Source organism: Enhydra lutris, unplaced genomic scaffold (genome assembly GCF_002288905.1).
Source record: "Enhydra lutris kenyoni isolate GAN:26980312 unplaced genomic scaffold, ASM228890v2 scaffoldscaffold32, whole genome shotgun sequence".
NCBI classification, from domain to species: domain Eukaryota; kingdom Metazoa; phylum Chordata; class Mammalia; order Carnivora; family Mustelidae; genus Enhydra; species Enhydra lutris.
In genome coordinates, this window is record NW_019154116.1 from 4,877,274 (window position 1) to 4,902,024 (window position 24,751).

Consider the following 24,751-nt stretch of genomic DNA (forward strand, 5'->3'; position numbering starts at 1 on the left):
AGCTAGGGCACTGACTAAACACCACTGCCAGCAACTGTGCCGGCGGCGGGTGGGGACACACAGGTTCACCACGCCACTCTCTCCTGGCGACGCTGAAACTGCCCTTGACGCTGAGCCGCGTCCCTGGCCCCTGGGACCCTGCCTGGCACCCAGCAAGGACTCCGTAAGTGATGCGGGGACATGCCCTGCGGCCCCGCCTGATGAGCATCCCCTCTGGGGCCCCACGATGGTGCCTGAGGCAGCCCCGCTAGGGCTGCAGACGCTTCTCACCCGGCCCATCAGGCCTGCATCTGCCGACCCTCCTGCCCACCCGGCCCGCGTCCACCTGACCCTCCCAGCAGCAGGGGCGTGAGCGCTGCCATCTGCGGAACAACGGGGAGCCCAGGAGAAGGGCTTCACGTCCGGTCTACTCCCTCGAGAGCAACCTTTACATTAATATTCCTCTTAGGAGCCGAGAACGCTGGGAAACTAACATTTCCATTTTTCCAAAAATAAGTTTGTTCTTTCCACCTCACAGAGAGTAAACACACACACACACACACACATACCCCATCATTAATAATTTATTTCACTGTTCCAAGGATCCCAACCCCATTTAAAAGCTAGAATCGCAAAGCACTCCCTTCAATAAAAAGACACAAAACCTCACACTATCACAAGACAGCTCTTACTCCGAGAAAAAAGAGTTTATTTTACCTTTTGTTACAAAGGCACAGAAGCCATCTGAGACCTCAGATGCTAACCCACCGCGTGTTAATGTCGCACCACTAATGTGCAACTTCACACAATTGTTAACGTTTACAGGATGTCTTCCAACGGCCCACAATGAGTTATAGATTCTCTCTATAAATAATAATTAAAAGAAACACCAGACCACAGACCAATAAAGGCATAACAAAAGGAACCTGAACATTCCCGCAAGGGCAGTTTTGTTTCTTAAGAGTAAGTAAGACTAACGGCAATAGTCTACCGCTGGCCACAGACAAAACGGGCCCAGATTCGCAAAACAAACAGTATAATGAGCAACTTCTAACAAAGCTAAAAAATATACGAAAGCAGTACTGAGATCGTTCGCGACTCTTCCACCATTCCATCCGTCTCCAGCCTCCACGTCCTGTACTTTACAGGTCAGAAGTTCTGGGTCTGGCCTGGGACACCGCAGAGGAACACTGGGCTGCCCACACGGTCCCGGGGCCTCCTCGCAGGGACCTCCTCATCGTGGCAGGACGGCCTCCCCGGGGGCAGGGCCTGAGGGATCCGAGGCGGGGTCCACACCGGCGTCCTCACTGGTGTCCGCGCTGGTGTCCTCGCTGGCATCCGCGCTGGTGGCCTGCTCCGCTCCGTGCTCGGCACTCACCTCGTCCTCCGGCAGCCCAGAGCTGTCGGTACTCTCCTGAGCCACGACAGTCCCTTCCTTCTTCTTTTCTGCCAACCCCTCCAGCCCCATCATCCTGAGATAATGAAGCCGCTCGTTCTTGGGCACAAAAGTCCGAATGGAGGCCTTTCCCCGCCATCCACATAACACAATGGGACACTGAAGGGTGTCTGGTTTCCTACAAAAAAGTGGTTGTGTGTGAGTATCAAGTGCCTTCCTAGCCACTGAAGGATAAAGAGGCGACCTTCCAAGAACAGTATGCCCAGAGCACTGGGGGCCAACTCACTCTGTGATCCTACGGAGTTCCCTCAAATGAAAACTGGCTCCTGCAGCAAATCCTAAATATTCCCAACATGCTCACGTTGGCCAGTTTTTCTTTCTAAAAGCTCCTAAAGGAATAACTCCCACATCCAGAGTTTATACACACTTTCAGCGTGAGAATTTCCAAACACCTCCATCTTCTCCAAGGTGAAGACCCAGCTGGGAGGCCTCAGCTGTGCAGAGCCATCCGAGAGCCAGAGACCGCCCACGCTGTCCGCACTCCGTGCTTCCGCGCCTTCCGACTGGGTGACCCCAACTCCTCTCGGTTACCCACCCACATGACAAGACAGGCCCTGGCACACCATGCTCGCCCGTTTCCAGCATGCAGTGTTACTGGGGCCCAAAGCACCCCTACCTCCTTGACTCTGCTCAATCCTGCCACACAGACATGCCCACCTGCTCACCAGGAGGCTTCAAGTCCCCGTCCCTTGGATAAGACGCCAGTTACTGTGTAACTCACGTGCCCCCTCCCGAGGACCATGCAAATCATCGTTTCCCTTCAGGAGTGACTCCGCTCTAGCATTTTGGCCCCTAGAGCCCCGTCCAATTAACTCTACGTCCCATTCTATGCTGCTCAATGCCAGGCAGCAGGGTCACGGGCAGAGGAAGGAACACAGGAGGGTACCCACCAGATTTAAAGAAAATATACCCAGCGAAAAAGAAGGGGTTGAACCAATGAGAGAAATAAACCACGACACAGAGGGAAACACCTCAGTACCTTTCCATATTCCCTGGGTAAAGCCTGGATGGTACACTGAGAAGACACGATGACAGGAAAAGACAAGAGTCCCCACCGCCCAACCCTTGCTGTCGCTCCATCTCAGGGCTGTGGCACCTGCCTGTACCAGTGAGCGCCAGCTCACAGAACTAGGGACAGTGGAAGAGCACACGGTATCCAGACCTTCCAAACCCACTTCTGGGTCCCGGTCGAAATGCTTCTGCGACACTGCCCCTCATTCCCGGCAACCCACAGCCCGTTTTCCTTTTCTTGGGTTTTCCACGTGTACAGAAGCAGGCTGAGGGCTCCCCCACTTAGACCTCCTCTGACCCAGCCACTGGCCCAGGAAAGCCCCATTCGCTGTTCCGCCCCACAGATGCCTGGCAGGCACAGTCCACACCAGCTCCCCCAGCTCAGATACTGGCCCGCCTCCCCCGCTCTTTGCATTCTCTCTCCTGCCTTGTCCCCCCTCCTTGGCTGCTCACATCTCGCAGACCCGGACCCCGATACTGGCACGAGAGCCTACAAACCCTGGTTCCCATCTACACCGCCCTCAGGAGCTCTGGCATCAAGCCCGCGGCTGACGCAACACTGACACACTCATGAACCCTGAAGATCCACACCTGGAATGACCTCTCCCCTCAATTCCCAACACTTCCGTAGAGCGGCCTGCCCGTCTCCTGCGGTCTAGTCCTGCATTTTCAGATTCAGTGTATCCGTTCTCCCCCACCTTTCCCCTTACTGGAGGGTATCTGCACCACTCAAACCTGAAGCCGACCCTGAGCTCTCCTGCACCTTTGCACTCACAGCCCCCCTGGTCTGCATGACCTGCAAACGCAGCCCCACAGGACCCCACGTGCACCTCTCTCCAACACTAGGCCCCTGGCACCCGCCTCCCATCTCCCATGCTGCCCCCTCTTGCTGTGCACCTTGTCTCCCACAAGCACACTCAGGATCACACCCGGGCTACTGTCTTCACTGCAGCTGGAGGCCGTGTAGACCATGCAGGGAGCTTGGGCCTGCCCCCCTCTGCCAGCTCTACCCAGGCTGCCTTTGAGCTCATTCCTTCCTCAGGCTGGTGCTTCTCTGCTTCCCTTTTGCCATTCAGAGTCTGGCCAAACACCACCTCCCACAGAACTGCCCATAGCTCCAACTAAACTCTCCCCCAAATCCCTCTCCAGCCCTGTGCCCCATTTTCCTTCCTCCCCTTGGAAGTGGTATTTTACTTTGTTACAAAGAGGTGGCTGTGACACGTGAGATGTCCTGGGTACAAATCCTGCCTCTGGCACTCCCTAGCTGAGGCATGCTGGGCATGCCGCCCAAGCTCTTCGCCCCGCTCTGGACAGCGCTGACCTTCAGCACCTACTCTCCACAGACTCCTGAGGGCTGCATGGGCACTTGTGAGCACCACGGACGGCGGTCAGGCAGGAGGGAACCCCCACACCCCACATTGGAACAACACTGCCCGATGCAAGCGTGATCGGGAAGCCACAGACCGGGGCTGAACCCATGGTAGAGACAGAAAGCCTTGACCGCTCTCAACTGTTCAACCTTTCCATTCATTCTGTTTAAGACAGAAATCAGAACCAGATTTCTCAGCCATAGAGAAGTACTGCACATTCTATTATCTCAGTGAAAATATGTTTGGTCTGAGCTGAATGTCCTAGAAGAAAAGTACTCTGGTGAAGATATATATTAATATTCGTCCTAAAATTTCTACGACGCTACGTTTAAGACAACGTTCGTCAAAGGCTCCCGTGACCAACCCCAGTTCCCCCACCGGCAGGGGCGCCCACACTTACGCAGGGTCTGGCTCGTACTTCAGGACAATGCTCCCCTTGGCTGGAAGAGAAACAGACGCGTGTTGGCAAAGCCTGCTGGTCATCGATGCTGCTCGTGTGTCCGGCATTGTGGAGAAAGCAGCAAATGACCTGCAGAGTCTCCATGGAGAAGAGCATTTTCTTCCTAAAAACACAGAACCACCAGCGAGCGGGGCGGTCCCGGCCACGTGGCGGACTGCGTGAGACCGCTCGGGGGTGTCGGTGGAGCGGCTCAGAAAGTCTCTCCCAGCAGTGGGACTTATAACTACTAGTTAATTCTCAAAATTGGAAATTAAACAAACAGTTGCTCCAACTTCCAGAAACAGCATGAAACACACATAAAAACTGACAAAAATTATACCACAATCATCTCAACATGGGATTAAGACAAAGCAGCAGCCAAGTACAAACTAATCTCTACTTTAAATGCAGCTCCTGCCTCAGCCACCAGGAGCCAGATCCCACCCAGCATGTTTTGTATCCTTCGGTTTCAGGATAAAACGTGCAACCCTGTAATTGCAGTAACCTGATTTGTGCAGTTTTTGGACCAGCTGAGTCAGAAACAGTGAATAAAGTTATAAAAATAAACAAGAATAAAAAAAAAAAAACAAGATTAGAATTCTTGGTGGAATTACTTTTGTTCTTAGGTGAAAATATCACTAGAATAACTTGAAGTGGAAGTTTATAAAATGCGTAAACAACAACGTGACCAAGGATCTACTTTGGGGGGCTGGCCAGGCCACGGCAGGAGCTGGCAACACTCGCATCCGGCTTCAACCCAGCTGATGAAATGCCAAAGACCTGCGTCAGTCAGCGTCCCGCACCTCGTGACGGGATGCAGACAAGCCCGAGCACCAGGACATGCCCTGCATCCCTGTGGGGACCTGCCCTGGCTGTCCCCTTGGCCAGAGGCACTCGGGGCTCTGGCTCATGGGACGGCCAGGGCCCAACAGCTGCAGACACCCACAGGCTGGTGGGCGGCACAGCCCTCCACCGTGGCCTGGGGAAGGAGGGCAACCCATGGGGTGCCTCTGTGCCTGGGTACACTCCGATGTGCCTTCTGTCTCCACGAGGCCCTCTGAAAGCTGACAAGTCTCAGCAGAAAGAAAGCCACGACGTATTAAAATCTAAGACTGAGAGACTCTAAGAAGCCTGCACACCCACGTCTTCGGTGTCTTTACGAGGACAGGTCATGCCTCTATGCAAGTCCAACGGCTTACCCAAGTCCTTGGCTTGGCTGTAGGTCTCACTGCTAAGTTTTCTAAAAAATGGATTTTCCTGGGTTAATAGAATTTTGATATCTTCTATGGATACAGTGATAATTCTTGAATTAATAAATGGATACAGCGTGTATATTCCCTGTGTGAATAAAGAGAGTCCACCATTATGAGTAAGAACCATCACCCGCTGTCCCCGAGGCCTTGGCACACACCTCGTCCAACCCCCACCTCCCCACGGGCACCAGCCCAGCTGCACGGCACCCACGCCCACGGATCCACCACCGGCTGCTGCTACCAAGTCCGCGTCCCAAATTACCTCCTGTGCCAACCGAAAAGCGCAATCAAACTCTTCACCGCTGTTATTCCGACACCACACTTTTATCCCCGTGTTTATAACCTGCACGTAAGACAGTAAGAAGACACACACATATAAGTAAGAGCTGAATAATCAATTAAAATAAGCCCTTCTACACCAAGGAGGCACAGCTGTGAGCCGGGAAGGGAAGAAGAAGAAAAAGAAAACGAAAAGCTTTAGAAGTCTGACCGGAGCAGGGGTTCCCACAGCCTCACTGATGCTCTCCGCTGAGGCCGGCCTAGAGCAGCCGAAGAGGACTAATGATCCGCACGGCAGGCGTCAGACCAGGAGAGCCGGGGTCCCCTGCCGCTCCGAACACAGAGCCGGCGCCCGGGTCTGCCTGCGCCCCCGCAGCCCCGCCGCGCGCACCTTCATCCGCTCGCTGTTGTTCACCAGCACGTTCCTCAGCTCCTTGGAGACCATGTAGAGCTGCCTCTTCTTCCCTTCCGTAGTCCTAGTCAACAAATTCATCTTTGGGAATGAAGGATCCAACGCATAAAACTTCCTACAAACGAGACAGAGCTGTTTACGAGTTTGGTTCACACGTGACAGGAGCCCCCCGCACGGGCTCTCCTCGGACAGAGCTCGGTGTCTCATCTGTGGCTCAGGGCGCTCGCGCTCTGCCGCACACACCCACTGTCCACACTTGATCAAGTTCCCCAGGAACAACTAGAGTGGGAACCTTCACGGACAAGTACGCCTCCGCTCTCTCACCTGTTACTCTGGTGACCTGACAACCCCTCTGCCCACTGAGACAGGTAACGAGCCACAGGGCAGCACGCGTGCCGCCGTGGTAACTGGGTACTGAAACTTAACTAAGCAGGAAGAAAGAAGTCGGAGCCTGTTAACTTAAGCGCCTTTCCCCTCTGCTCCACCGACCAGTTTCCAGCTGGGGTCCCCAACCTCCCACCGAGACCCACTCTCCAAGTCCCACACAGGACCTGGGCAGGTGGCTGTGGCCATGGGTCTAGAAGCTCCGCCGGGAACATTCGGGGGCCACTGTCGAGCCCCCACCACTACCCCAACCCAGCCCCGAGCACCTTACAGACTCCGACAGCTCCATACACTCCAAAGTGTCACCCAGCTCCACCAAGCTGTTATGAACGGAAAACAGGTGCTACACAACCAAATGAAAACATATGGCCAAATGCTACCAGGTACGCAAACTTGAACAATTTAGCACGACGAATTAATCCTTACTGGATGGGTGGAAATAACGGATCATCTTCAGGAATAAATACAAACGGATCTTCTTTAAATCCAAACAACTTCATTTTCTTAGATGGAGGAGGACTGAGGAGGGAATCAGGGCAAGAAACATGCATCGGTCCTCAGGCAACAGGCCAGCAGCACACTCCCCCTGCCCGCCAGCCCTCCTGCTCAGCCCCACGCGGCCCAGGCTCTCCACACGCATCCGACCCGCTGCATACAGCGGCACCCACCTGCTGCAGGACGGCCCCCCGTTCCTGCAAGCTAAGGGGCTGGAAGACACAAGGGAGCACAGAACCCCTTCTCTTACCCGCACACTCCGTCCTTCTTACTTCCACTGTTCTCTACGTTCTCAGATCTTTCTGTGATGTCTGTGTCATCCATCCCACTGGCAGGTTTACTCTCTGGCTCGGCGGGGTCCACAGCTGCTCCTTCCGCAGGGTGTGCAGGCCTGGACCGCACAGGCTCTCTGGGCTCCACCAGCGGCTCACCCTGTATCTGCAACAGGGGACAAGTGCGTCTACACTCCAAGCACAACCCACTTCACATGCTGCAAAAAAATGAACACTCACTACACAAGACCCATCCTAGTTCTCTACGGCATTGCACACATAGACGGCTACAGAAAGTTCTGGAAATATCTTAAGCCTATTTGCTGTTATGTGCGGAAGTCGTCGGCACAGTTTCTACCTTCCTCCCATAAAGAGCACATGAGGCCATTTCCCAGTACAGGCCGAGGACACAGCCAGTTCAACTCCACTCAGAGCTGAGCGCGCACCTGCCCTGTGTCAGGCACGATCCCGGCAACAGCAGGCGGGGCCGGCACATGGGCGTAAGTAACTGCAGCCTGCGATGGCCCATGCCGCCGCCCGGGTACAGGCCCCCAGGAACGGGAAGCAGACACGGCGTGCCCCAGGGAACACTGGGAACCAACTTTGGAACCGGGGCCACAGGATCGCTCCGGCTGGCAGAGAGAGCAAAACGGCTGACTTACGGAAACTGCTTCGGATGCACTTTATACAAGATATTATACAAAAACTTATTCAAAATGACATGTCCTAACAAGTCACAGGGTTGGTGCAATTAGGACACTTGGGCAAGAACAGTAAAACACGCTCCCCAAGGTCACAAAGCCCAAAGGCAGACGAGCTGCTGGGACCCCATGCTATGCAACACTGCCTCCCAGAAAATACCTTTTATTTAAAGGAAAACACAAAACAGTCACCCAAACACCCTGCCCGCCTCTCAGATCCTAGAAATGCTACTCCCGGTTCCTCCCAGTGCAGCTCCAGTGCAAACCCCCCCACCCCGGTGCCCTCTGGGCCAGCTCTGCGCCTGCAGGTCCCCTCACTTCTACGTCGAGGCACACGCCTCGGTCAGCCGCGCAGCCCAGGAGCGCGGAGCCGTGCCCGCGTGCAGGGCAGGCGACCCACACCCAGTCCCTCCGTGGGAGGAACGAGGAGCCGGAGCAGCAACAGGAAAGGCGAGGCTGATCATCACGGAAGGAGCACGTGACAGCAAGCCCTTCTCCGTAGCCACACGCACACCGCAGCAGGGAGCGGGCAGCCTCTGGGAACAGTCGGACGCTCGTCCTTGCAGGCAGTCCCGCAACAGACAGGTCCGCGCAACCTACAGTGCACACACACAATCGGCTTGACCCCTGTGCCGCGTGGTGCTGGAGCCACACCCAGGGCGAGCTTTGTCACCACGGCCACGGGACCAGCGCAAGGAAGAGTGATCTCGGCTGTGCCCTCACGTGGCTTCCAACACTCCGTGTGAGACCCAGAAGATGACTTATTAGCAACGTGCACGATGACCACAGAGTAAACTTCTACGTATATTGGGACAAACCAGGTAATGAAATTAATTTCGCTTGTTTCCTTGTGCTTTTTTTCATTTTTACCTTTTAAAGATTTATTTATCTGAGATAGAGGTAACACGTGAGCACGGAGCGGTAGGGAGAGGCAGAAGCAGCAGATCCCTGCTGAGCAGGGAGCTCGACGTGGGGCTCAATCCCAGGACCCTGGGATCATGACCTGAGCCAAAGGCAGAGGCTTAACCACCTGAGCCACCCAGGCGCCCCCCGTGTGCGCTTTAAAAAAGTGACTGCAAGCCCGCGGAAGTGACACATGGGGCTGACACGTGTCAGCGACAGTGCTGCTGGGAGCTCCCGACCCTGGAGTCCGGGGCCAAGGAGCCGCCAGACCACCAGGCACAGCTGAGCCCTCTCCGGCCTCCCACAACCAGCACGGTGCCCGCGCGGACGTGCTGGGTCCACTCCTGGGCCACTGTGAGGCCAACACGGACACGTTCGTGTGGGTTGGCCAGATCCCAGGAACAGCCTCCTTTCTGCCTCTCCAAAGTCTAAGCATTCTTTGTGCTCCCTTGTAAGCATTCGTCTGAAAGAAATACTGACCTTCAGACTGTGATCCCAGCCATGTTCCGACATTATGGAAAGGCTGAGGTAGGAACTAGCGAAAGAAATGTCATGCTGATACCGAGGAGGCCAGCAGACATCACATGGGAAAGCTCAAAGGCTGCTCTCCTACCCACCCTCCCTGCTCCAGGGCCTCCTACAACAACCCATGAGGACGGCTTGGGTCTTCTCTGCCTCCTTTTAGGCCAGGCCTGGACAAAGTCCCTGTCACTGTCCCTCACGGCCAAGGGGAAGACAGGATGGCCTGAGGCCGGCGAGTTCTGTCCATCTGCAATGGGCTCCAGTGAGCCCCAGGGCACGGAGCACAGAAGTCAGCATGGGGCTCGACTCTGGGCCACAGGGCCGTCATTATGTCTTTTCAATTTTTATTAAAGAACTGGACTTGAGATGCAGAAGGAACGTGATCTCCCAAGTCTGCCTTTTTCATGGATCTATCCCTTTAAGACACTGCTGCTTTTTGAAAAACTCAAAATTTAAATGAATCCCTGCCCCCGCGACACACGTTCACGCTCAGCTGCTCTCCACCCTTCAAAAACGGTTCCGCCAACTTCTGCCAGTGTCTGCCTCAAACGCACAGAAAGCTTGTGATATGCCGCGTTATTTCAGAAGATGCTCACCTTTGGAGGACGTTTATTCCACGGCATTGACGACTTCTTCACTAACACTGCCACAAAGAACCCTCCGGTATTCTGATGATGTGGTAATATCCTAAGACTGAGGAAAAAAAAAAACAAAAAAAACCCCACAATGCACATGTTTTAACTGATTCAAAATACATCCTTTTAGTATTAAGACAAAAACTGGCAAGAAGACCTATGACAGAGACATCCTGTCTTCTGGTCAGCACTCAGGGAGCCCTCACGGGACGGCCGGCGCACGCTGTGCACACAGTTAAGGGAGCAGGCGAAGTTCAAGCCTTTAGATCCTCCCCACCTGCCGTATTTATGAACGCTCAGTGCCAGCAGTGAACAGGAAATGTGAACTTTTCTTTCCGGCAAGTTCGCACACCTGAGGTCGGCCACACCCACGGCCCAGGCCTTGCAGGAATGCTGGAGGCCCCTCCCCATGCCTCCCCAAACCTCTGCGAGCCCCACAGACTCACCAACGCTCGAGGTGCATCGCCTGTAACTTCTCCGGGTCCTTTGGTGGGAACATGGTGGGCCGGATCTGGGTGTGTCTGCTGTGAGGCACCTGTTCCCACTCCGAAAACCACTGTCCGTCTTTCGTCATGACCTGGAAGAGGAGAGGGCAGAACTCCACATCACCACACTCCCGAAGAAGAAAATCACAGGTAAAGGCTCTCAGACGTGGTAAACGCCAGCTCTCACTGCTCTCCAAAGCTGGGACTGTGTGGGGAGCGAAAAGTGAGATGATCCCATATTCTATCAAACAGAACAGTCGTTTTGTAAAAGAGCATTTTCCACGTAGGATTTTTTTTTTAAAACAAGTCTCAGGTTGTTGCTGGTTTAAAACTGAAAAGTAAATAGTTTCATATTGGAAATGAAGCTTGAATCCCAGCCAGTAATAAAAAAACAGCACAGCTATACTTATAAGGATGAAAATACACAAAGCTGATTTCTAATTGCAAAATAAAGGCAGGGAAGCTTTTCCAAACCAGAGAAAAGTATCTGTGCAATCGTACCATTTGTCGTTCAATAGAATTTTGAAATTAATTCTAAGCCAAACTGACGGCACAGCCAGCAGTAGTATTTACTGACGTTACCCCAGAGTGGGTGCTTTAAAATGTGCACGACTTGGACAAGCCTAGCCAGCTGTACCTGCTTTTAGGAGCCAGAGTCCTCCCAGAAAGATTACCTTCCAATGTGCAATTCCAGGCATCCATTTCAGTCCCGGCAACTCAGATGACACATCAGCAAGCTCCAAAGCACCTACGGACCAAAAAAAAGTCCACATTTTGCCCAATGCAAAATACCAGATGCAGAAGATCATATACCATGTAGCTTGATTTCTACAAAATGCCCAGGGAGAGCAATTCCATACGACAGCAAGCAGGCACTGGTTCCTGGGGCAGGGACGGCACAGGCCAGGAGCACACACAGGTGCTTCGTGGGGGTCAGAAACGGTCCACGCCGGGGCCCGGGGCGGGGGGGACGGCTGTGCACAGACACTCCATAAAGGTCACTAGTCGTACCCTTAAAACAAGTGACACTGTGGCACGTGAGTTACTACCAGCGAAGCCACAGAGCAGCTATGGAGTCCCAAGGCATGCGGCATGCCCGACATGAGCCCCGGGGCAGTGGCACACGCCCCCCCCCCCACCCACCGGCGAACACACCACAAGGCCAGGAGGATCCGAGCGTTCCACCCACTCCTGGCTTCTAGACACACACACAGTTAGAGGCCGTGGGTCTTCATGCTTTCCCATCTAGTAAACAGCCAAATAGTAACATTTATAGTGAACTGTGAAAATTTGTAAACCTTCTGTTCCAGGTCCAAGTTAAGTTTTCAAAACTTGTCCAGCAGGGCAATAGTCCAGCTTTAAAAACACGCGTCCACAGTAACAACATCATGAGAGGCTGCAAGATGGGGCCCCAGTGGGACCCTCCACACACACCTCCAGCCGCAGATCAGAGACTGGACAGCCTCACGGAAGAGGAAAATCGAACAAAGCCCCACGGAAGCTACCAGACACTCGGACGAGTATAAACACAACGCAAGAGAGCCCTCAAGGCAGAAGCGTCCTCCTAAGAAATCTCTGACAAAAGCATCGTGCGGACTTGGCACTACTCTACCTGAACTGTCTTCCTTCTAAAAGCAAACACTAATAGCGCAGGTTTGCAGAAGCTGGCTTTGTCCCGCACCCCTACCCAGGCAGGGCTCAGCAGTGACGGACTCCCCGCCCGCGTGGGGGTCAGGAGATGGAACGCTGGCCCAGCGTGTGCAGACCGAATGCTCGTCAGCCACCCTGCCTGGAGCCAGGTCTGAGCTCCTTCAGGCAGGGACCTCACTGCTCCCAGATCCTCAGTCACCGTCAAGTGCAAGGTTCGGCAAAGGACAACTCTGCCATGAAGCCCTGCTGACACGTGAAGCCTCTGAGAGACAAAGATGGAGACCACACTGTGGCCTGAAGACCGTCACAGCAAATCCAGAGTGAAACCCCACCAGCCCAGTAAGAAAATGATGCAGCACAGGACACCTGCGGTTTCAGTCACCACTCAATGCCATCCACCTTCTCCTCACATGCCTCTGAAATGAAGTCCCACCACAAACACAGAGGACTATGACCCTGTTTAGAAATCACACCTTTACACAGGCCAACTTAAGCATAGCCAAACAAACACAATGTACTCAATTTCAATCTCAAGGACTCCGGGAGTGAGAACAACTAGAGAGCAAACTGCACAGCACCGGTCAGTCAGCACTGCAAACAAGGTAACTGGAAGCCGGGACAGCTGGGGATACTGGTCTCGGTGTTTATGTTCCAGCTTCCTTCATACACACGTGTGTAGCGAATGTGGAAACATTCTACTCTGGAATCCTAGTTTGAAATCCCTCATTATTGGCTTTAAGGAGAGTGTGATGGGAAAAGTTAACATGTCAGTGAAAATTTATGTAAGAAGAAATCATTTACATCAAACCATTATGGAAACTGTCATTTGAAAACATTTCATACCATCTGTCCAGTTTCTCGTACGAAACCATGCGCTAGGACGTCCCACCCGTTAGGACAGCTACTCTCAAGAAAGCAGAAGGTAACAAGGGCCCCGCCGGCAAGGACGGGAAGAAGTGGGAACCCCTGGGTTCTGGGAACGTAAAATGGGGGAACCTCAAAAATGAAACAGAATTATCGTATCACCGACAATTCCACGAGATATACATCCCAAAACCTGAAAGCAGGGTCCTGAAGAGCTACCTGTGCAGCCACAGTCATTGCAGCACTGGTCACAAGAACTAAAACAGGGAACACCTCAAGTGTCCATGGAGAGAAGAGTGGGTAGACAGAATGCGGCGCATGCACACAGCTGGCGTTTTCAGCCCTTAGGGCTGGAGGAAGGAGACCCTGATCCCCGCTACAACACGGAGGAAACATCAGGACAGGATGCTCAGTGGAATAAGCCAGTCAACAAAAAGACACCTACACTCTGATTCCACCTGTGGGGTCCTAAGAGTGATCAAACTCCAGAGACAGCAAAGAGGACGATGCGGGGGGGGGGGGCACCTGGGTGGCTCAGGGGGTTAAGCCTCTGCCTTCAGCTCAGGTCATGATCTCAGGGTCCTGGAATCGAGTCCCACATCGGGCTCTCTGCTCAGCCTGCCTCTCTGCCTGCTTGTGATCTCTGTGTGTCAAATAAACAAAATCTTAAAAAATAAATAAATAAAATAAATTAATTAAAAAGAAAAAGAGGACAATGGGGTGGGAAAACAGGAAGTTGTGATGGGTCCATAATTTCAGCTTGGCAAGTAAAGCGCTCTAGAGATTGGCTACACGACAATGTGAGCGTTCTCAACACTCCCAAAACGCACATTTGAGAATAGTTAAAACAACGGTAAACTTCAAGTTACAAGTGTTTTATAACTAAGATTTTTTTTCAAAAAACCACTGTGATAGGACTGACCTAATCTTTCAAACGTAAGAGGTACCAAGGAGGCAATCCTCGTAGTTCAGCGACGACGACAAACCCACTGCATAAGCACGCCGTACGCAAGGGCGGCTCACTTCAGGGCTTACCGGTAATCACACTAGCAAGTGCCCAGAAAAGGTCTACGTGCATATATACTGCAGCAGTAAACGACGTGTTTGCGAATCTCATACTTGATGTGTCCCACACGCTTACCTTCACTTTTTTCCAGCAAAGAGGCTATGACGGCTTCATCCTCAATGGGGTTGAGGGAACACGTGGAATACACCATCCTACCGCCTTCCACCAGCTGCTCAGCACCCCGCGTCGCGATCCGCAGCTGTAAGCTAAGGGTCAGACTCTCGGTCACCCCGAGACCAAACACACCCACGCAGCACACACACCACCCGTTCGGCCACGCTTACTGCAAGTTCTTACGACATGCTTACAATAAAATACAAAATCAACAACTCCCACAAAAACAACTCCTTAAGGTCTTCAGTGATGTTACAATAAAGCCACATGAGGTGTCTCCTATCGACCAAAACAGTGTCGACGCAAACACATTCACTGCTCTACCAGGCCTTCCTCACAAGCCGCAAGCAGAACACAAACGGGTTAGTGACTGAAGTCAACGTATTATGTGAGTCTCACCATGACAAAGCCCCCACACCTGTACACATATTTGACTTTTCATTCTATAAACAACTTAGGTCCCTTCGTACATTCTAATCCTAGTATCTATTTCACAAACAAACAGTTAAAAAGTATTTAATGGAAAAACAAAATCTGCTGCTGCAGTTGTTTATGGTGAACATTCATGAGCACAGTATAGACCACCCGCAAGTCTGTAATTAAGAATGCCTAACACTGATGTCAAATGAAAAAATCCACAGCTGTGTAGACCACACACTCGAGACTGGTGTGCTACCGTCCCGATGCGCAGAAACCCACCCACAGTGCCCCAGACATTACAGAAGTTATCTGATTTATGAGATCTTCTTTTCCTTCTACTTCTAAGAATTTTCCAAATTGTCTTTAAACACAGTATTGGAGATCAAAATGTCAAGCAACATAAGTCAACGCAAAGGAACAGAAAACAAGAGAAGAAAGATGAGTAAGATAGTAAAAGGTTAAGTGGTCATTTCACGGAAAACAGACATCCTGAAATGTTATAGGAAACTGTCATAAAAAGACATTTTTAATTAACGTGTACCTGAAATGTATACAGTGTTCAGTTTACCACTCCGAAGAGGTTCTAAAAACAACTCCCTCTGATACATATGCAAACTCTCACCACGGTGACCGTTAACAACCCCGGCTCCAATGCTGTCCCCAAATGCAGCGCCCTCCCCTGCTCCACATGGGACAGCCTGCCAGATCCCGCCCGACTCACCCATGCAGCTGCAAGCTATTCAAGGTTGTCCACTTCTTCCAGACATCGATGTTCTTTCTCATAGTGCCATCCCCACTAGAAAGTAAGGTATTTCAGAACTTAACTCTGTCCAGGTAGACCGATCAGAGTTTAACAATTATGTCATATACAAGCTAATTACAAAATGGGTATTTTTATTACTATAAACGCTAATTAGGACACCATCTAAATTCTCACAAACTACCATCAACTTTCTATTTCTGCTCTGGGGACACTAATGACATTAAACTTTTAAATTGTGCTTTAATTTTCAATTAGATAAGGAAATAACAGAACTCAACAGATAATCTCATTCAAGAATTACAGAGGTATCAATTTGCTTCCATTTGAAAGAAATACCAGCAAAACTAATTTTCAGACCTAGGACACAGAACCGTGAAGACATTTGGATCCTGTTACTTAACAACTTGGTTAATCAACGGTGGCATTTAATCAGAGTCACGTGAATAATGATAAACTTACACTCATAAGGGATTTTCCACAGCAAATTCAATTAAGCCAATTTAACTTCTTTATCAAGATTTTTCTATGCATCAGTTAAACACTTGATTTTCTACTTTCACTTGATGGAAATTATTTCCATGTAAATTTTATAATACGGACTTGACCGATTCATCTTTCTGTCCACGTCTGACTTTACCCACCCATTTTTTTCTGGGGTAATTCCTGTATCTGCTGGCTTTCTGTAGCGTTTAATCTCCCTGGGTGGTCTAGTTAACTGTCTTGAGGGGAAGGGGCTGCAGGAGGAAAACGCCCTATGAGATACAACGGCTTTCAGTGACCTCCCATGCGGGTACAGTGGTGGCTGAGAGTTCTACCATAATGGTCAGCATGTCCTCAGCTTACAGCTCCGTGCTCAGAAGTTTCCTGCACTCTCCAAGATGACACGAGAAGTTACAGGTTTCTGGTCAAAGGAGCACAGGAATGGGAAAACATCTGATCTAAAGGAGAACCAGACAACAGTGGCTCATGACCCACTTTAAGTTTTATTTCACAGGGCGTTCCTGCAGGAATTTTAAAGCGCCATCCCATTCATACTAACGACTTACAGCTCTCTCACTGAGTTTAAATGCGATGGAGTGTGGTATTGGACGTCTCACGTTAAGCACTGCATTCTGTGCTGAGCTTTATGGCGATTTCTACACTCCGAGCTCAACAAATCCATGTGCTCGCTAGGTGACCATGGCCTACGTCACTGTCTCTGGGAACTTAGTGAGATCATAAGTTTTCTCCTTTTCTTTTTAGAAAAACTCAAGTTACTCAGTTAATCCACAAAATTCTCTTACAGGGATACGTACACACGTAAAATTGGAAGAAATGTATGTGTACAAATACAGGCACAGTGAGTTTCTCAAGGTATGAACTCCTGAACTGCACTGTGCTGAGGAACAGAGACTCGTCATGAAAACCCAATGTGCCTCCCCACCACTCCGTAAGGAGGCGGAATCAGGAATGCGGGCGCCTGGCAGGAACCGTCATTCCCAACGATCACCTCCTCCTAGAATGACTACAGTTAAGAGCTTATGACAGTACCACCCTCTCGGGGATCTCCTTGACCCTCGGGAAGACTACAGAACCATCCCACCTTGTGTCTCTTCGTGCCGTACCCTCGTTCTGCTGTGCTCGGTGGCATTAAAGTTCTGAGCGTCTGTCTCCTAATTTAAAGTCACAGAGTCCGTGTCTTGACACCGGCTGCCGCAAGAACGATGCGTACAGCTCTGTGGGTATTTGCGCACCAATTCACATTAGTCTACATTTGACCTGACTTCTTAGCGGATTGTAGGCTTTTTGGTCTCCGAATGACATAAATACCTGCAGGGGACATCACATAAGATGCGATCGTAGAAGAGAATCTCCTTCCTCCCGTCCACATCTATTTTGAGTCTAGGTATGCTGGACGCATCGTGGTTGACCACCATGATGCAGGGGCTGCTCAGCCTTTTGGCCTGATGAACAAGCAGATAGCAACGCTTGTTGTCCACGTCGTTCGCGATGACGAACCCCTCTGAGAACATAAAATTATAGCGTCAGGTGAAACACAGCAAAAGCAGAATAATTTTCTGAAACACGTAAGCTCCTGGTTGGCAGGTGAGAAGCAGGAATCCAGCAAACGTAAGATCCAAGCATCAGATTAGCCAGAATAAGCGGAGCAGTCCAAAAACACGGCTCAGCACAGATTTTTATGATCCCATAAAATTCTAAAACTACAAGACTTATTTTTTCAATAACTGAATTATTCACTTTGTAACAATTACTAGGACAAAAACATCTTTTCTATTAGTAACAAAACGGAGACTGAGGGGGGGAAAAAGAAAGGGGTAGAAAACAACAGCATCCCCTGACAAGTGTTTAAACTACGGCACATACAGGCTGGGCCTCCATTCTCGACTCTGTGAGTCGCGTTTCTGGGCTGGGGCCCAGGCTCCTTCTGAAGGCCGCCTGGAAGATGCTGGTCTCACCTCTGGCTAAGACCTGGGTGCCACCCCATCTCGCTCCTGGTTCTAGCACCGGCAAAAAGGATCATATGGCCTAAAAACATTTTACAGTCAAGACTGCTCTTTAAAAAACATGAAATGCAAAACAATGAAAATAAAAAGAGGCTCTTTACCACTGATTTGGGAAAAATAATTAAAAATAGAAAATAAAGAAGGCTTTTAAACAAAGTTATTTGTCACAAAAAAAAAAAAAAACCCAAAACCCAACTTAGAACTAAGCTACTAGCACGCCCATTAGAACAGAAGGAGAGCAGGTGGCTTGAATGGAGGAAGGGGGAACAGACGCAGGTAAAACATTCGAAGAGTAAGACCCCCCACAGACAGGCATTTCAGAGAACCCCCAGAAAGGAGCACCGGCGACACTTGGATCACTGCCATGGCCTGAGCCCTCTGCAGGCTCAGAACACCCGTTTAAGTCCAGGACTGGTGCCCATTTCATAGGTGACGCCCAATACTGCCGCCCACCGCGGCGGGATGTGAAGCCGGCAGGCCTGCCAGCAGCTCTTCAGGACGCTCTACTGCCTCTCGCGTGGGCTGAGAGTCACCACGGAACCAACCAACACAGAAACCCAGCCTGACAATGTACTACTGAAGATTCAAACTGAAGTCTATGTACTCTGGCTTAATAAACACCACCGGCTTTCACAGAAGACCCACATAATTCTAAAATGAAGCCACCCTCCCGCCGCGACGTACAAACACCTTGGTTTGGGAACTAGTCACAGTGGCGTGCTAAATGCCCAGTCCTGCTCTCAGGGGCAGAAACCCAAGCGCCTGCCGCAGAAGGCTTCGAGATCCAGCCCATGGGCAGTGTGACACCACCTCTTTGCCATCTACACCCAGACAAGTGGCATTCTGGCCTTCCACAGAGCAGTCCAACGCATACCTGGGAAAGGGACATTCATGTCGGCATGTAACATTTCAATTAATTGTGTGGTCTTTGATCCAGGCGCTGCACACATATCTAAGATCTATTAAAAAGCAAGAAATGTTTGATGTTTTAAGAAATCATTCAACATTTAATTTAAAACAATTTTATGAGTCATTCTTGTATTTCGTTCTGCACACTTAAACACATTTCTTTACAGAAGGACTCTACAACATGATAGATTTAACTTCTGGGAGCTCAGGAGAAAAACTCTCCACAAGAACAGACTGACCCAAAGGCCAGGGGAAGCCCGCAGTTCAGGGGAGGACGAGCAAGGGCACTGCCAGCAGCAGCAACGTAAGCAGCCTGCTCCCAGGCCTCGAACAGCCACTTGCTGGCCCCAAACCCTGAGCTAGCTGCTTCTCGTCTTCTTTGCCTCCTTTCCCTCATCTGGAAAACCAGGGACAGGGACAGCATCTGCCCTCACGCGCTTGTGTGGATAACCAAATGCATTAACGCACGAGAAGAGCACAAAGTGATGCTTGGCATGTAACAAGTTCTCAGGACGTGCTCATCGTGATTTTCAATCTATCTGAGCCAGTCAAGACCACTGAGGATAGTCTGTGCAGTAAACACATTAGTGAGCAAACTTGAGAAGAAACCCAGTTACAGGCTGTAAAACTTAAATAAAACAAAAATTCAAAAAACAGAACCTAAAATAAAACAGAGCATTCTCAAAAATAAATAAATATACAAATACTAAAAAAAACAGCATTCTTTATCAAAGGCATGAAAAAAAAAACACACACAAAACCCTAAGAATAATATTAAGAAAAAAGGTGTCAACAAACAAAGCCACTCCCAGTTTAATACACAATACCTTATGGTGAGGATGAGCGTTGAGTAACAGCGGTGGAATCATGCTAACGGCTTCTTGACGACTGATATTTCCCTTAGAAAGTAAAATTTTAAAAAAAATCAGGAACAATATTTAAAAAGGCAGAAATTTTCAATATTGGGCATTATTTCATACACAACAGAAAAAGACCGCATAATCCTCACACAAAACAGTTAATACTCACATAAAACAGTTAATACTATCACACAAGACCTACGTAAATACGACAGGCTTTTATACTAGCGGGTAAATGGTTGCCACCTAAAAGGCTAAAGAAGAATGACCATTCACGGCAAAACTCACGGTCAGACATGAGGAACCCAGGTATAATCCTGGATGTTCTGGAAGAAAGGGCAGTGTGAGCTTACGCCGCCCCACCCGCCCTGAGACAGAACGGAAGCTGGGGCAGCTGCTCTCGGGGCGACACGGCCCCTGCGGGACCCTGGGCGGCAGGGAGCGACGGCCACGAGCGCAGGACAGAAAGCCGCTGCCCGCAAGGCCTCCCCGCTCGGCCGAACTGAAACTTCTATTTCAGTCCTCGTCTGTCTGTAGAAGAGCCCAGCCTGCTTTCTCCTCCCGAGAACTGCCCGTCGCCAGACGAAGACCCCGGCCACGGCCCCCACGTGTCCGCAGCCCCGCGCAGCCAGCCGCGCTCGGCTCTGCCGACACACACGCCGGCGCACACACGGCGCCCCGGACCGGCTCCCGCGCGCGCCCCACCACGGCTCGAGCTCCACAGCCGGAAGACCGCACGCCTGAGAAACACTCGGCAGTGGAAGAGCTAGAGGCCGCCAGCCGCGGAGACTCTGCCGCGCGGCCGCCTGCTCGTCTGAACCCGACCGGCCCGCAGCCGCCGCTCCGCGCACACCCGCGCCCGTGGGAACCCGACGGAGCCCCAGGCGAGCCGGCGCATGCGCAGCTCACCGGCTCATGCGCAGCTCACCGGCTCCGGCGGCGGCGAGGAGTCTGCGGAGACCGGCCGTGGAGACCGGCTGAATCCGCACCCACTCCCCAGGCACGCTGAGCCCGAGCTCCAGGTTACGCGTATCATCCCGAAAAGCCCGCCTCCCGCAATCACCCAAGTGTTTGACCAAAGCCTCCGAGCTGCTCGGGGCCGGGGGTCCCTGACCCGACAAGCGGGCGGCAGTCGCTTCCTTCACACGCACGTGCCCGAGGGGCCTCGCAGCCAACACTCCGCTTCCCGCACCGCGCACGGCACCTCCCCTGCCGACGCCCATCGCGAACCCGCGCGAGGCCCCGCAGCGCGGGCCACCGACGCTCACGCCCGGCTCCTCCACCGAAACCCGGCTCGCCCAGCCGCCCAGCAACGCCGGACTCGCTCCCGCAGACCCTCTGCTCTGCTGAAGGTCAAACCTCACCGCTCTCAGTCCACCCTCCCCGACCTCCGCCGGACGGAAAGCAGCGCCCGGGAGCCCCTTCTCGTCCTGACGCCCAGACAATGAGGAGCGGGGCAGCAGCCGGCTCGCTTCTCCCTTGCTGGGGGGGGGGGGGGAGCCGGCCGGGAGGAGGCCATTTACCGGGTCACCTAAAGGGACAGAGCGCCCCCATGGCAGGAGAGAACGGGGCAGGGCTGAGGGTCTCGAGGGGAGACGCCCTGGAACGGCAGGTATCCTGTAAGCCCGCCCGGGGGCTCAGGATGACAAGACGCCACCGCCATCTGGGCGAACACAAAGGTGTCCTTGGCTAGAAAAGGAGACTAGAGAACAGGAAAGGGGAACTTGGATTTTAAATACGAGTGACAATTCCAAAAAAAAACCCAAAAGTTCACCAGTGAAATCCGTGGGCACCTGGTTTCACCCAGTGGGGCAGGAGGAACAGCGCTGAGAGGAGGAGCCAGGGGAAAGCTAAGCAGCTCAGGGACGGAACCGAACTGGGGAACTCGGGATGGCGAAAAGACAGGATGAAGACACAGGGTCGTGCAGAACCAAAGCTGTCAGATTCAGGTTTTGCTGTTTTTGGGTGGCAAAGGTGGACTAGAAGGAGCCCAGAAAAAACGGGCTGAAGCACAAGAAGGCGGGAGTCGCCACGTGAGGTCTCATTGCGCAGTGCGCGGCTCTCCCCAGCACCCTGGCCAGCCAGACCCACGAGGGGCAAAGAAATGACACATCCAGGGGACAACTGTGGCTGAGATCCTCCCCGAATTCCACACCTGGACAGGACGTGCCAAAGAAGAGGGCAGCTGTGGGAGTCCTCAGAAATTAAAGGGGATAGACACACTTCTCCGTATGTATGCCGTCTCTACCGGGTCGCTGACGGGTGTGGACAAAATACAACCAAGATACTAATGCGCATTTCAGGCTTCAAGGGAAGCAACAAATCCAAAGAAATCTACTCACAGATTCGGTTTCGCTAACCAGAAACTGGTGAAACTTTTCCAACTGTGGAGACTTTCTCAAGATTTTTCGACTTAAATTTGTGTGCCAGGCAAGTTCTTCAGGATACCTGACCAAAAAGAAAATAAAGCATCCACGGATTATATATATTAAAGTGCCCTCTTAACAACTTCCTCCTTTTACAGACCATACACCAATGAGACATCCAATTTTCCTCTACTTGCTCACATCCACGACCCTCTTCACCCACCCGGCCAACACTGTGGGATGTCTAACTGTATCACAGCCCAGGTAGAAACAGGAGAGCCACACAGCTTGAAGAGATATACTTATGATGCTACCACGAAACTACAATGATGAGTGTTGAAGACTAGATGAGAAAATGGGGACTCAGGTGCTCTTCCCCATGTGTGCTAACGATGGGACAGAGACCATCAGAAAAAGTCACTTAAGCATCTGACTCTTGATTTCAGGCCCAGTCACAGGCTCAGGATCCCGGGATCAAGCCCCAAGCTGGGCTCTGCACTCAGAGGGCAGTCTGCTTGAGGTTCTCCCTCTCCCTCCACCCTTCCCCACATTCTCTCTCAAATAAATTAAAAAAAAAAAGAAAAAGACATAACAAATTAAAAAAATGTAGATCAATCAAAATAACACACCTGAAGAGCTGTCAAAACGTCTGACATTTAACTGCAATCTTAACGAAATTTTTCACTATGTCTAAAACAAACAGCCCGATAATGTACCGAAATACATTACACACCAAAACCCCTGGGATCACAGCGGCATTGGCCTGCGTGCCTAGGCTGTTACTTATACACACCTAAGAATGAAGAAGCGTCTCCTGCCATTTCTGTATTTAAGCTTTCTAGAACGATGACATCACTGATGAGGAAACAGGTCTCTTTAAACGTGGCTCACACGGATCCCTGAGCTCCAACGGCTCCAGTCGGCACACTGCTACAACACAGAGCCACACTCAAACCCAGCCCAGCGCCAAGGGATGCACTGCTTGGTACTCAGTGTTAAGTCTCACTGCAGACTTAGGACGTGTTCCTCAGTATCTCCAAGCATCAGACTGCAGCTAAGGTGACAGCCACGAAAATGAACCCATAACTGTTGCAGGATACCCATGACTGCTTTGAAAGGGTGATTAGTTGAAACAAACTCAGGTCTTGAGATTTCAAGACAGCACTTTACTATGATGCTATTACGAGATATATCTGGGAAGTACTTTCTACCAAAAATATGAAGCTGGTTGATCTGTTCACAGCCGCCCTCCAGCTGTCCCCACACCGTCTCTACTCCCTATGCCCAGTGCCGCCTTCAGTATTTAACCTGATTCAAAAATCTAAATCAAAACACAACCATACTTACAAGGCCATTAAAAAAGAGTTTAGTCTCAAATATTTCCTTTGGCCTCCTTAAAGCTAAAACAGAACACACTCGGATTTGCCTTCATCTGCAATATTTGGCAAAATCTGCTGTTTCAGTGCGAGCCCTGCAAGACTGGGGAGCCAAACACCTACTTTTTGAAATTTCTTGCAAACCTGAACTGTGTGTGATCAATGACTTTTACAAAACTCCTTCTAACCCTGAACTGTATGTGATCAATGACAGTGAATTATGCCAAGTTACCACCTCGCCAAATCACCAAAACATCATGAAGCTGAACGCCTCAGGCATGCAATCAACCATGAACTGCTCAACTGAGCTCTCAAACGTTAAGAGCTGAGTTTTCATTTTCAAATAAAGATAAGCAGCCTAGATATAATCTGAGCAAATACTTCCTTATGCACCTTTCAGACTGAATTTCCATTTAAAAAATATAAATTTACTAGGATGGAAATTCCATGGCAAGTAATTAAGACTGTGAAAGCTATTAACCTTTTGAAAAAAATACTTAACTTTCAAATCATTAAATATAAAAACTGACAGTTAAAATGAAAAAGTGGGATGCCTGGGTGGCTCAGTCAATTAGGTGTCTGCCTTTAGCTTGGGTCATGATCCCCGGGTCTTGGGATCAAGTCCCGCATCTGGCTCCCTGCTCAGCGGGGAGTCCACTTCTTCCTCACCCTGCTGCTCCCCCCGCTTGTACTCCCGCTCATTCGCTCTCTCTCTGATAAACAGTAAAATAAAATAAAATAAAAAATAGGGGCGCCTGGGGGCTCAGTGGGTTAAAGCCTCTGCCTTCAGCTCAGGTCATGATCCCAAGGTTATGGGATCAAGCCCTGCAGCAGGCTCTCTACTCAGCAGGGAGCCTGCTTCCCCCTCTCTCTCTCTGCCTGCCTCTCTGCCTACTTGTGATCTCTATCTGTCAAATAAATAAAATAAAATGAAAAAGTATAAGTCTTCTACAGCTTAGGAACCATTTTTTTCAGTGGAGACAACAAATGTTTATTAAAATTTTTGTAGCTTTTAATATCAAATAAATTATCTTGAAGAACTAAATTTAATTTTTATTTGTGTAATTTGAATGTAGCTCTTGGGTCTTTAAAGTCCTACTTGGAAACCTGTCGTGTTTTCTGAGGATGAATTAAAAGCACCACTGTCATCTTTATACCTCAAAAATTCTTACAGGAAAAAAACACATGAATACTCATTTATGATAAGTCGTCTTCAATCCACGTGTTAAAAAGAACATCAACAGAATGACAATAAAAGTACAC

At 50.7% G+C, this 24,751-nt stretch overlaps 1 protein-coding gene across 1 annotated transcript; it reads right to left on the minus strand.

Annotated features, from left to right (window-relative positions):
- Positions 1 to 665: 665 nt before the first annotated feature.
- LOC111153408 (NOP2/Sun RNA methyltransferase family member 2) lies at positions 666 to 22,961 on the minus strand (the record flags this gene model as incomplete). Its single annotated transcript, XM_022512424.1, has 17 exons — positions 666 to 1,553; positions 4,217 to 4,256; positions 5,455 to 5,593; positions 5,771 to 5,851; positions 6,179 to 6,314; positions 7,010 to 7,102; positions 7,329 to 7,516; positions 10,073 to 10,169; positions 10,558 to 10,688; positions 11,271 to 11,344; positions 14,252 to 14,382; positions 15,432 to 15,506; positions 17,283 to 17,475; positions 18,852 to 18,936; positions 19,714 to 19,785; positions 22,089 to 22,194; positions 22,906 to 22,961. Coding segments are annotated over 17 exons (2,037 nt in total), but the record flags the coding sequence as incomplete, so codon positions are not given.
- Positions 22,962 to 24,751: the final 1,790 nt, after the last annotated feature.